General features: G+C 35.4%; 1 protein-coding gene across 1 annotated transcript in view; it reads left to right on the forward strand.

Annotated features, from left to right (window-relative positions):
- LOC124369901 (IQ motif and SEC7 domain-containing protein 1-like) overlaps window positions 1-14,756 on the forward strand; it is a 71,573-nt gene that overhangs the window by 50,967 nt on the left and 5,850 nt on the right. Inside the window, 2 exon segments of the mRNA XM_046828063.1 lie at window positions 34-223; window positions 4,252-4,436. Coding sequence (XP_046684019.1) covers window positions 34-223; window positions 4,252-4,436 — 375 coding nt within the window.

The raw sequence follows: 14,756 nt of genomic DNA on the forward strand, positions 1-14,756 counted from the left end.
CATCCATTATATCTTCCACAAATTTTGACGCAGATTACTCGTATGGGATCAAGTTGTCCCAGCGAGTGGACAGCCGTACACTGATCACGTTCAACGCACGCAATGATCACGACCGCTGTAAGTTCGCAGAAGACATGCGCGAGTCTATCAGCGAGATGGATGAAATGGAAAGCTTGCGGATAGAAGCTGAACTAGAGCGCCAGAAGAGTGGCAGGAGCGGCAGGTAAAAAACTTAAATACAAGCCTGGAGTGTAACTGGTAAGTTATTTTGTGTGGGAACAGTATATACCAGATGATTTAGGCATAGAGACACTGGAGTGACAAAATATTGTTACTAGTTAAATAAACTCGACATTTTAAGTGTAATATCCGACTGATTTAAAATACATGTTTAATTTTTTTAATGTATTTGAAAATGAAAAATTGCATACCCAATCATAGTAACAAATACAATCAGAAAATATGATTTCAACAATTATGTGACGGATCTAGGTTTGGGAATAATTAGTATCATTGAGTATCAAGTAAGACAGGAGGAGGATTGGAATGATTAACTTTATGGTCATAGTAGACTTATGTCTTTAAGATTTGATCTTTGTTTTAAAAAAGGGGAAGAGTAGAGGGGGTGTGTAAACGCAGTGAAAATTAAACAAACAAGAGGTTTAGAAAGCTTACAGTTTTTTTCGCATATATGAGAATAATTAACTACATTGCCTTATACGTCAAATTTGTCCACCTATAGAAAAAGTTTAGGAGTTACACACAACGAAATCAACTGAGACTTATAGAAACTAAGAACAGGTATGCAAAACATAGAAACTCAAAGTCATGTGTGAATAATTCATAGTGTTCCAGTTTACTGAAACATAAACATAAACCTTTTTTCTGTGCTAAACAGATTTTAGACTTCTCCAACAATCTCTTTTTTATTGTCTCTTACAAAATTTCTCTGTATGGACATCGGGCTAACTGCACTAAGTCTGTTGTTTCCAATCTTGTTCCGGACCAAGGATTTTATTTTTCTCAAAGTTGAGACCTTTAACCCGTGTTATTTTCAGCTGGCAACATACTTATTTTAGCAGTTGATAATGTGCATAGTTCTGTTGCAATTGAAATCGTAACAAGTTGATTCAAAAATAAGCTACACCTTTACAAAACAATAAAGAGTTTAAAATTAAATAAGTAACATTATTTTAGAGCTTTAACTACCTATTAAGCACTGGCTAACTATTACGTCAAATAAATAAATAATATAATTTTTAAAATTGACTAATATGAGCAACAGTTAATGATTTTTTACATCATAATGAGTAACATTTAGGTTTAAAGATTTACATCTTTTCTTAATATACCTTCAACAGTTTTGTTTATTGATCTGTTGTTAAAATACCAATCTTATTAATCTAATTTAGGATGGATCCTTTAACCGTTTTTTTTCATTTTCCCCTCTTCCATTGGGTGGTGGAGCGGGGAGGCCACAGTATAAATATACTAAAATAGACTATTCTTTTGTCAGTTTAGCAGTAAAGAATTATTGTAATCAAATTGAATGTGTGTTTTCGATAGCATAATGGAATGATCATCTTGGAATCTCAGGAATCTGATACTTACGGTGAAAGTCCGCTTTGCTTTGTTTTACATACCATCTTCTTCTGACAAGTCTGGTACTCCCGTGCTAATATTCTAAACTAGTACAATTGTTCTGTGATAAAGAGACCACTTTTGTATTATTCTTCTTTGTAATAATGGCTTTATTTATTTTTATTAGTTAATTCAATGGAAAATAGGGCTGGGATAAACCATATGTTTCGTGACTGTGACAATTTTGACTTTTTTGGTAATGGTGCTAATTCATTTGAATATTTGTGCTGACACTAATTTCAGCAAAGCAATGTGAAGCTACTGGACCTACAAAAACTGTGTTCTCCTATGTTCTGTAAACACCTGTGTATCTTTATATATCATAAAAAATGAGCGGATATTTCAATTTCAAAAAACAAGTGGTCTACTTTTTTACTCAATAAAAATCTAGTCTATTTTATATTTTATTTTAAAATATTTATATTCTCAGGTTATTAAAAGGGTTTATCAATAAATAAAACAATATAGCATAACTAGAGCGAATTGCAGGTGCAGCTAGTAATGCATTCTATATCAGTGTAGCGAATTAATAAGTCTAACAGTACCGTGAGTGCCTAGAAGTATTATGAGTGGAAGGGGGTCAACAACAAAAATCTGCTTAAAGTATGGTTACAATGAACCATACTTTAAGCATACTTTTTTTAAATTTTTTTTAGTCTTTTAGCGTTTAAAGATATTTATTAAAAAAATCTTATGTGTACTATTTTGGCGGCTCTCATTTCTGTAAATTTACGAGGGCTGTTTTTTTTTCAAGTTCCGTTTGTTTCTCCAAATAACCAGCGTAGTGGCGGGAGGCGGGGCTGCGTGTTGTGCAATTGCGCCGCTCCCCCACTACAACCAACGCCGTTGCCGGCTCCAATCCATCAGTCGTAGCCGAGCTACGGGCGAGTAAAGATGGCCGCTACGATCAATTCTCCCGCCAGTTGTGAGTTGCGAAGTGTGATTCGTTTCCTTCAAGCTGAAGGATGTAGTGCTGCTGAAATCCATCGCAGAATGAGTGTTGTGTATGGTGAACACTGTATGAGTGATAGCACGATAAGAAAATGGTGTAGGCTATTTGCTGAAGGTCGAACAGACGTCCATGACGAAGGCGGTCAAGGACGCAAGTCGGTCGCTACTGCAAGTTTGGTTGAACGAGTTGACCAAGCGATCCGGGAGAAACGGAGGTTTACAATTGATGAACTTTCTACCGAATTTCCAGCCATTTCAAGGTCTTCCTTGTACAAGATTGTGACCACCGAGCTAGGGTACCGAAAATTGTGTGCCCGTTGGGTACCCAAAATGTTGAGTGAGGATCACAAAACGAAGCGAATGGCGTCAGCCCTAACTTTTCTGACGCGATATGACAACGAGAAAGACAGTTTTTTAAAGTCTATTGTTACTGGGGATGAAACTTGGGTCCTGTATGAAAATCCAGAAACCAAGGAACAATCAAAGCAATGGATGCACACTCACTCCCTAGCAAGCCCAAAAAATTCAAGCAGACTTTGACCAAAAGGAAAACAATGGCTACAGTGTTTTGGGACCAAAAAGGTGTGCTTCTGGTTGAGTTCATGCAACAGGGAACAACGATAACAAAGGAATCATACTGTGAGACTCTACATCGCCTCCGGAGAGCAATACAAAACAAACGGAGAGGAATGCTGTCATCCGGCGTGGTCCTGATCCACGATAATGCACGACCGCATAGTGCCAATGTCACAAAACAACTTCTGCAAAAGTTCAAATGGGAAGTTTTCGACCATCCGCCGTATAGTCCTGACTTGGCGCCCAGTGACTATCACCTCTTTCGAGAAATGAAGGCGTGGTTAGGTGGACGACGCTTCGCTGACAACGAAGAGCTTCAAGCAACTGTAAGGGTCTACCTGAGCTCACTGGCGGCAGACTTCTTCGAGGAGGGTATAGGAAAGCTTGTCTCTCGCTACGACAAGTGCCTCAACATTTTTGGTGACTACGTAGAAAAATAAGTAAGAAAATTACGAATCTTTTGGTAATAAAATCATCTTTTTATCTCAATGTGTTTATTATTTATGGCCTATCGGAACTTGAAAAAAAAACAGAAAATTTAAAAAACAGCCCTCGTAGAATAGAATAGAATAATTTATTGGCCACAAGATATTTCACACAAATACATAGGCAGGTCAGTATAATTTATAATTGTACTTCACTAGTTAAAGAAGTATTTCATATTATACAATTATAAGACATAGTGGCTATTCAGTATTTAAAAATTTAAAATTACATTTTCTTGTATCAGTGATCGTGTCAATGATGAACATTAAAATCATATACATCTTGGTCTGTGATTACATTAAGATTTTACACTGACTCTTCCCTTTGTATTCTGGATAAGTTAAAACTCACTTTTGTTGTTAAAAAGTAATGTTTTTTGGCTGGCATTGTTTTATAACAATTCAGTTTTATAAATAAAACTATGCAAGTTTACGAAATCATCCTGGTATTTTGGGTAACCTGTATGATTAGTGTTTACATGTTGGGTGTTTGTCAGTTACAGATTTGGATTTCTGTGCACTGTTTTGTAGTATATTTTAATTGCTGTGCTTTTAGTAAACCAATAAAGTTATTTTGAACCATGTAAAATTGGCACAGGTCCGGAGGAGTGGAAAACCGAGACAGTGGAGTGGCGGACGTGGAGGTCTGCCCTTGCATCCAGTCCCCCATCAACAACAACCCACCCGCCCCAGAGACCAAGCCCACCATCGTAGAGATGATACACTCCACACAACTAAAACGCTCAGCTCTTAGCAATTCCTTACTTGACATTCACGACCAATGTGAGTGCCTCTCCGACACCTACTACTGATCTACGCATGGCTAACCATTTGCATTTTTTATTTTGTGATATTTACTTTTGTAATCATTCTGTTCAATATTTTCCTTTCGGGCAGCTTTGCCATTATTTTTGTATTGGCTTTAAATATTTATAGTATTAGTACGGATTTGTTTTAGGGTGTTTATTTTAAGAAATTTTATACCACGTGCTTGGAGTTTGTGATTCTGGCTCTTGTGCAATTTCTGAGGTGGAAAAATTATTAAGAGTTTCCAAGTCACTTAGAAAACAGTAAGATTGTTGATTTAATGACCGAAAAAATTGTGAGTTCTCTTTGTTTGAAGCCTGTCGTTGACGATGGATGATTTGAAAGGATAATAGGATTCTGGACATTTGTCAACGTTATATGTTATAAAAATTACAATGCTCTGTTTTGGGGATTGAAATTACCCTCTTCCTCAGGTGTCAAAAACCTTAAACATAAACTTGCATAAATGTTTTTATTGCTTCAGTCAATTTTGGAAATTGAACAGATGTAGGAAATCAGTCTGTTATTATTATATTTCATTTATACTAAACTTAACTGGATACTCAAAGCTATTCTTGATTTATATTAAACTTAACGTTAAAAAGACCTTATTCAATTATTGAATTATGTTGATTTAAAGTGTTATACTCCTAATTTTATAAAACCAATTAAGGTGTTTTACTACCTTAAGCATAGTATTTCTATAAACCAAGGCAGTTAAACTTCTGCACTTCAGCAGACTGAACATCAAGTGGCCAAATTGTATGGGCTACCAACACCACATCCTGACCAGTTACAAACACAACATGAGACAAGTCACAAACTTCAAGTTACAAAAAGAACACATACAATACAGTGGCTTTAGTTCAAAACAGTCAGGGAGAAAAATATGAGTTTGTTTGTGGCAGAGTTGTTTGTCTTTATTTTGTTAAGATCTTGTTATGGTAATGCGGGACTCATTTAAACATTTTTTATTGATTTATAATTTGTTATACAGTGAAACTCCATTGTAACATTTTCTCACCGATACGACTCACGCTGTCTAGTAAAAATTGTAAGAGAACTCGCAGTTTACATGGTTTTTTGTCCTTCAAATAACTTTTTAAACATGATCTGTCTGTTATGATGGTCAATCGATAATGCCTAACAAGGAAACACATGTGCCTGAGACGAGTTCTTTGGTGTATGAGCGTTATAGCAGACGAAAAATGGTTGTAGTCAACCAAAGTAAAGAAATATCATGATTTTACAAGCAATATTTAACTTAAAATTGACATATTCTGTGTTTATATGAAAAAAAATTAAGCTCGTCTATTTGGAGACAACTGCTTATTGGCATTACAGAAATTATCAATTGCTATTAAAATTTGCTCGCAAATTACTGATGAATAGAACGAGTTTTTGTCGTACTTTGTGTAATCGTACATATTGAATATCAAATTAACAAGGAGCGCATCATCGTTGTCATAGTTCTTGTCTGCGCCCTGCTTTTCTCCTGGTGAGCGTGTCCTGTGAAGATTAGCAATTTCCTCAACTGACAACTTGCCCACCGACCAGCCTAAGGGTAAGGGGAGAATTTCTGAGAACAACGTGTGGTACTTTCTGATAAACAGAGGCCACCAATAATAAAAGCGATTTAGCAACTTTGAGTGGGCATTTACATAATAAATACTGTGGAACATATTTGTTTATCATCTGTACACAATTATCACGTTATAAGAATTGTTATCTGCTTGGACAGTCAAATCAGTGAAAGTATGTCAAGTCGAAGGTCATTAATCAGCGTAACTGCGGTGCTCTTATCAGATTCTTGTCTCGGTCTTATCGTACATAACCTTACTCTGTAGCTCATCTGTTATGTATGTTTTCGTACTGTACACTTGTTCTAGTGATTTGTAGGTAGTACAATGAGTGATGTTATTTTGATTTGGGATTTGTAAAAGTGCGAGGAAGAAGCTGTATCATTTATTTTTACAGAGTAAAGGGTGTTTACCGTCGCTGAAAGCATGTGTGAATAGTCATAACATGAAGTTGTATTTTACTGTTAATAATCCATTTTGGTGATGTAACACTAGACCGTGCCGAAAAAAATCGAACTTTGTGTGGATACTTGGTTTTCTCACAGTAGGCTGCCATTTATCACAATGGTCTAATTTCTATATTGTTGGTGCAAACAATTAACATCCATATCTTGGTGTGAGAAACAATTGGGAATGTCACCAAACACTACTGTGGATTGGAACAATTGTATTACGGAAAATGTTGAACGGAAAAATCAAGGTAATATTGGTGGGGATGGTAAAATCGTTGAGATAGATGAAAGTTTGTTTACTAAATGTTAAAACAATACTGGCCGGGTTCTATTCCAACAATGGATTTTTGGTGGTTTATACCGGCCAACTGGAGATTGTTTTTTGGTTACAGTCCCCAATCGAAATGCTAAAACATTGTTTGAGCATATACAACTACACATCGAACCGGGCTCAATAATTATATTCGATTGTTGGAAAGGTTATAACAAAGAGGATCTAAAAAACGCAGGCTATGAACATTTAGAAGTAAACCATAAGTACAATTTTGTGGACCCAGATACAGGTGACACACACAACACGTAGAGATGGTGTGGGAATCAGCAAAGTGGCAAAACAAATATATCGGGGGCACGGCTAGCCATCATTTAGATTCTTGCTGAATACATGTGGCGCTCGGCGGCTGGGAACAACGTTTTCGTCACACTTATCACCTACATTGTCGAGTTTTGGAATACTAAAATATAAATGTGTGTTTATAATTTTGTAAAAATACTTAATAAAGGTATAGTTTTTGTGTTCATAATCTTACCTACTTTTCTAATCGTTAAATTGGTGGCCTCCGTTTAATCAGAAAGTACCCAATGTGCTATGGCACTGACTGGCCAGTGGCGGTAGCGTAGTGTTGCTGATGCCTCTACTGTTAACTCTCATGTACAGTGTATCCACAAAAATAGAAGAAAACAGTGATTTGCATGGACAAAAAACTTTACAAGCGAATAAAATTTTGTCATAAACGGACTTCATGGGCAGGGAAACATTCCAGAGACGAAAACGTGTTCTGCGGAAGTTTTTCCTCTAAAAGCCTAATTTATTTTCGGGGAATGTGAAGTAGACATTATAAGCGGGAATTTGTTGCATACGGGAGATGTTATAATGGAGTTTGGTTGTATTACTAAGTTTTAGTTTCAAATTCGCTATGTAAAATGTGTTATTTTATATTTTTATTTTGTTTATCACAATCACTAAATGTTCAGTTGTTTAATTAATGATTAAGTTTATGTTGTTTGGTTTTTTGAATTATATTAATGGTAATAACATTTTATGCCATAGCAGACTTAATTACTATACTATTACTATGTTCAGTATTTTAATAATTATAGTCTTTGAAGTCATTGAATAGTTTTTTTGTTGTTTTATAGTTATTACATAGACTTAAAATTTGTATTCCTATGGTATTCTATCAAAAAATCAAACATCACAAAATGAGGGTTATGTTTTATATATATATATATATATATATATATATATATTATATGTGTTACACCATACATATATAATATATGTTATTGAGCAATTTAAACAACATGACATCTAAATCAAAACATTGAAGGTCTCCACCAAACAATTGTGCACTTGACTTTTTGACTTGGTGGTGGTAATCAAGAATATGGTATACCATGTGTAAGAGAAAGAACATTTGCTTTGTGTAATGAAATAAATTGGTCGGGAGTTGATAGGTAAATCTTCTACTTTAGACCTAAGAGCCGACTGTACTGGCAGCCATCATGATTATAGCCCTATTAGAACAATGCTAGTCTTCAAATACTTTTACAATCTTGAAAGATGAAAAAATTATGCAATATTCAAGAACAATTCAAAAGAGTTTTGATGCATATTATATTGTACCTTAAGAACATCTTCCCTTTTTGTGATCTGCACTTCTGACTTTAGGAATTATTTAAAAAATAAATTTTAAACATATTATTAAATTAAAAAGTAGAAAATATATTCAAAATAAAATATTAATGAATCTCTTTATCAAATATTATATTTTCATAGACACAGTTGGTTAAGCAACCACAAGATTATACTAATTCCGTATATGACTTTTATTAAGAAAAAATCATATTTTTTATCTTAACCCATTGCGGATCGTATTGTTTTGGCGCGCGCGGGCACCAGCGGGCACGAATTAATTTACGGTCAGCGGCCGCACGAACAGCAATGGTGCGCCACATTGAATCGCTTGCTATTGTTTACTAGAAAATTCAGCTGTAAAGGTATTCGTTGAGATGGAACATGGGCCTACTGGGGTATCCGTGATGTAGGAACGATAACATGCGAGCAAGGTTCCGGGGTGGCAGGGATGATGTCTGAATCATAGTCTAAATAAAGCGGCTCGGGCGAAGCAATTACAACATCCGGGCCAATGTCTAGACTAAACCCGCCAACACGTATGTCTGCGTCGTTTAGTTCTGTGTAACTAACCTCAAAAATATTATAATAACAACTGAGGAAAATACCCAATCAGAAGCGCTAAAAAGCAGAGAGTAAACTCATATGAATGATTTTTCATCTTCGACATACAACTGCGATCTGTAGGATATTTATAAAACTTTTGAAAACTCTAAATGTAGACCGTTGTTAAACACTTCTAGTTGACAAGTGAAGACGATCGCCCTATCTATCAGACATTAATAGAACTATTTGGAGGGAAACTTAAAAGCAGACCGCTTTTGCGACCTGAGCTCGTCATTAGCCGTTAGGCCCGGCCGCTGCGTGACGAGCCCAGCTCGTCAGTGATCCGCAATGGCTTAGGTCGAATTTTCACTCAAAGAATAAAAAATAATTATAATAAAATAAATTCTTATAAAAGTTACTAAATTTATAATAATACGAACTCAAAATATATACGAGCTGTACAGAAAGTAACATATGTTTTATAACAAAAATTAACAAAGTGAAAATAACAATTTTTATACATCATCGCCATTTGAATCAAGACATTTATCATAACGTGGTATAAGCTTTTCAATACCCTCTCTGTAGAAACTTTCCGCTTGCGAGTTCAACCAATGGTTTACAACCAGCATGCAGTTCAGTGTCGGAGTTAAATCGGTGTGTAGCGAGCCACGCCTTCATCGCTGGGAACAGGTTGTAGTCCCTCAGGGCCAAATCTGGACTGTACGGCAGATGATTAAAAACTTCCCATCCAAAACCATCCAAGAGCTCTTGGGTACGATTGGCTGTGTATGGACAAGTGTTGTCATAGAGAAACAACATTTTTTTGATGAGTTTACCCCGACACTTGTTTTTTATCTCGCATCTTAAATTCTGAGTATTTAGCAATACCTCTCTGCATTGACAATTTGGCCATGTTCAAGAAAATCAATGAGAATCACTAACTGACCATCAAAACACAGTAGCAATGGTTTTTCTTGCTGACAGTGTTTGCAGATACTTCCTCGGTTTCTTGGGCGAATGCTTGTGTCCTCATTCCATCAACTGCCATTTGTTTTACCATCGACGTGCTTTACCCAAGTCTCATCGCCAGTTACGGTACGTCGTAGTATTCCAAAAATGTCAGTACTGTAGCAAGTCTCTTGTGTTTTTTTTTTTATCTTCCATTAGAATTTTTGGAACCCATCTGACACAAAATTTGTAATAACCAAGTTACTGTTGTTGAGGGTGGAAGGTGGAGGGTGAAATGATAACAGGATTTAGGATATTTGCCATCGTTATATGTAACAAAAGGTATATTTTACGTATGTTACAGTTTACTAAATCACAATTTAATTAACTAAAGAAATTGAGGGGAAATGTTCAAAACTGAGGGGAGTTTTGTAATCGTGAAATGATGATTTTTACGGATTGTTCTGTTGATTTTCACCACCAATTTATCTCTCATAAGACTGGGCCTACCACTGCGATGTTTATTGTGAACACTAGTTCGTCTATTTTTTAAATTAATGCTCCACTGTCTCACTCGGCTTTCTCTCATTATTCCTTAATAATATAAATTTCAATTGGTTTATAATTTTTCGCCAACAAAAGCCTCATCACAGATTGTACTTCACAACTGACAGGATTTTCAATTGCAGCGCTCATTTCAACACTCCACTGTACACAAAATACGAACAAACTAAAACAGGAAATTCAACTAAAATAATCTTATCTTCTTGAATCAAAAATATAAAAAAAATCAGATTCAACTAAATATTTAGCTTTAATCACATCACAAAATAAGATTTGTCACTTCCAAATAAAATAAAGGTTAATTGATAACTTTTGAAATTTAAACAAATGTTCTGAACTACATGTTTCAACAAGAAATTATTGTACTATACTATATACTAAACTATATATTTAAAATTTAGAAAGATTTAAGAAATTTTCAAAAAAAGGATGAGTAAAAATGTTGATATACATTGAAAATTACTGACCTAACTTAAAAATGGGATTATCTTTCATCATACTAGGGTCAAAAATTAGGACTTAAAAGTGTTTTGAGGTTTAATATTATTCTTATGTGGTGAAATTCAAGGTGGGTTTACTACAGCTTGTCTTAAAGACACTGCACTAATCAGAAGTCGTCATGTCTTGTGGTAAAATACTAATCACCATTTCAATAAAAATGTCAAAGCTTAAAGATATATTTTCATGACTTTATGGTTATTTGATGTTTAGATCATATCTATTTATGTGCATACATTTGTATGCACATAATTAGATTAAGAAGGTTCCTATAGACCAGTATTATGAACACTGCATAAGCAATAACTATTATATTTTGAACAAGATTTTCAAGCTACGGAACATACTCGTATTATTAAAGGTTTGGTTTCTTTTATTCTAATAAAAAAATGAGTACCTTGTACATATTAGCTTGCTGATATGGTGTATATTATAGCATGTGTATATTTCACTGTGTGAGTTATTAAACGACTATGTCATATGACTACTCAAAATAGTATGTTACAATAATTGTATTGTTGGTTGGGTATTGTACTTAATAAAAAGCGTAAAAGATTTCGGTTTTAGTAGGGGTTGCCACCCATCCAGTAAAATTAAAATAACAAACCATATTTAAAAAACTATGACACCCAGAAAGAAGAGTATTTATTTAAGGCAGTGATATACATGTGTGAAAAGAACATGACATTTGAGTGGACAATGCATGTCATATGAGTGAATGGTACAGATGTGTGAGTACAGTGCATGATGTATGCGTGAACAGTAAAGGACCTATGAGCCAATTTGTACTGGGTTGAGGTAGAAAGCTCTAGTTTCCACTGTTCTTCTTCTTTTCCACCCCTCCATCCTTATCCATCAAAACTAAACAGACTGTATCCATACTTAACCTCACACTGTATACTCGAGAATGTTAAAAGAGATAAAGTGTAGAAATACATTTTAAAATGTTTAGAGCTCCAATAGTAATTAACATGTTTTGAGACAAAATTGTTTGATTAGTGTGTATTAATTAAGAAAATAACCAACTGTTTAGGAAACGGTGATCAATTTTTTTCTCATCAAGCAAGAAAGCATCTATATTGTCAAGTATTATGTATTTATTAGTTGTTTTTTTTTTAATAATTTTGTTAGATGCATTTTGTTTCACCATAAATATTATTTTTCAGTTTTGTAGACTGATCAGAATGTATTAAAGTTGAAGGGAAAGTTACTGACGATAGCTTTTATTTGAGGACTCTCGAACTAAACACATAGTTTCATGTTTAATGTAGTTCTAAAGTGATAGAACTTTTATTTTGTGAAAGTAAATAAAAGATAGATAGTCAAGCTGATCCTGTGTTATTAAGTCAAAACATCTCACACTAATTGACAGAAGCAAATTTTGTCAACACATTTTAGACAAAGGAAACAGGATTTTTCCGGACATTTGCCATCGTTCAGTGATACAAAACAATCAGTTATACTATGTTTCGAGATCTGCAATCTGATCTCTTTCTCAGGTGAATACTTAATGTAACACATACTTACGATCTAGGTTAAAGTAAATCATACTAGAGCGTTGTGACATGCGTAAGTCAGGAATCATAACAATCATGTTGTGTGTCAACTCTATATCGTGCACATAATACGAGGCACGTCCAGAAAGTAAGTGGACTGGTACTCTTGTAGGGAATACTTTTTTGACATGTTGGCAACAATGCCGCATAGCCTGACCGCTCCCTTTCAAAACGAGACCAATCCGAGGTTAGTGTGTTGAAAACTCTTGACGCAATAGCATCTCCTCACAAAAAATGTTGATCGTACCTCCTGCCAAGTGCGAAATTCGTGCCGTCATTCGCTACCTTGTTGTGAAGGGGAAAGCTCACGTTGAAATTTATAATTAGGTGAAAACTGTTTACGGTAATGGAGGTATGAATCGTACGAGTGTGTACAAGTGGTGTCGTGAGTTTAAAAATGGCCATACTTCCGTGCATGACGATCAGAGGAGCGGAAGACCTTCAATTGTGACTGAATAATTTGTGGAAAAAATCGAGATTGCGGTCCGTGACGATCGCAGATTGACGTTAGATGAACTTTCTGGGATGTTTCTGCAAATCTCAATATTCCTGATACACGAAACAATCACAGAAACTCTTGGATATCAGAAAATGTCTGTGAGGTGGGTCCCAAAACTACTGACAGAACAGCACAAGTTGAATCAAGTGCAGAGCTCCAAAGAGTTTTTGGAACGCTATGAAGTCAAAGGCGATGATTTTCTCTATTCTGTTGTTACTGGAGACGAAACTTGGGTTGCCCACTACATGCCTGAAACTAAGAGGCAGTCACAGCAATGGCGTCACACCTTGTCACCCTCCGCCAAGAAATTCAAAACCACAATTCCAGCAAAAAAAATCATGGCATCCGTGTTTTGGGACTATAAAGGCATAATTTGTAATAGAATATCTGCCTCACGGGTAGACCATCAACACGGCAAGATACTGTGAGACGCTAAAAAAATTGAAAAGGACGATTCAGAATAAAAGGAGGGGAATGCTGACGAAGGGAGTCTGCCTGCTGCATGATAATGCCAGACCTCACATGGTCAATGCCACGAAGCAACTCCTGGACTCTTTTGGATGGTATGTATTTAACCCCCCCCCCCCCCCCCCCCCGCCGTATTCCCTTGACCTGGGCCATTCAGATTTCCTTATCTTCACTTCCCTGAAGGTGCACATGAGTGGAAACAAGTTTTCAACGGACGAGGAGGTGAAGGGGGAGGTGGAGAAGTAAGAAAAAAAAACTGGCGGGAGACTTCTTCGAGACAGGCATAAAAAAATTGATCCCACGGCTCGCCACTTGGATCGAGAGGGATGGTGACTATGTCGAAAAATAACTGACATGTGTAACCAACTATGTTTTTGTTTTAATAAATTTTTTTGAACCCTACATAAATTGAGTACACTTACTTTCTGGACTTGCCTCGTAATAAAACACTAATTATAATTGAACTACAGAATACAGGTTAAATTAGATGTGCACCGACCTAACACATAGAACTGATCAGAGGCCAATGATAAATGGTGATTGTCATGGCAGAAACAAGATAGCGGCAAAAAGGGAGGGGGCGGGAGTGGGGCCCTTTTTATTAATGGTTCATTGTAGATGAACTTTTTTAAACCATACTGTGACCCCTGTTGGTTTATTATAAATCCCTAATCCATTTGATATTTTGGGTTTTCTTGTTATTTCATTTTTCAGTATATGAGTGGATAACATATAACATATTTGTAGACATTAAAATACTGATGTATGATTGCACTTTACATAAAATATGACTGGATTGTACATGACATATGAGTTGACAGACATGACTGGACGGACAGTACATGAATAAGTGGATAGTATATAGATGGATGGTTTATGAGTTAATAGTAAATTAATGGCATGAGTGAAGTATGAGTTGATGCTCAGACAGTCTTTATTTTTCAATCAGTAAGTAAATATATCAGTAGTGTATATAATACCCCACTAATATAATCAAATATACTCAGATTTTGTAGTTAAGTAGGATAGGTAATTTGTTGGTTCTCCAACACAACACTCTCTCATATATATTCTAGATCTTCTATCTGCATGTTCTATCCCACTAGTTTAATTAGGGTTGTTTCTGGGTTTATATACAGACACATTAACTGTTACTTGGATTATCTATTTAAAAAACTAAATAACAGTTCTAAATTTTTTTAAACTAGAAAACTATCATTCTTGGTTGCTGTTTAAATCCATTTCTAAAAGTTTGTAGCAAGGAAAA

The sequence above is a fragment of the Homalodisca vitripennis genome, chromosome X (assembly GCF_021130785.1).
Source record: "Homalodisca vitripennis isolate AUS2020 chromosome X, UT_GWSS_2.1, whole genome shotgun sequence".
In the NCBI taxonomy this organism is placed as follows: domain Eukaryota; kingdom Metazoa; phylum Arthropoda; class Insecta; order Hemiptera; family Cicadellidae; genus Homalodisca; species Homalodisca vitripennis.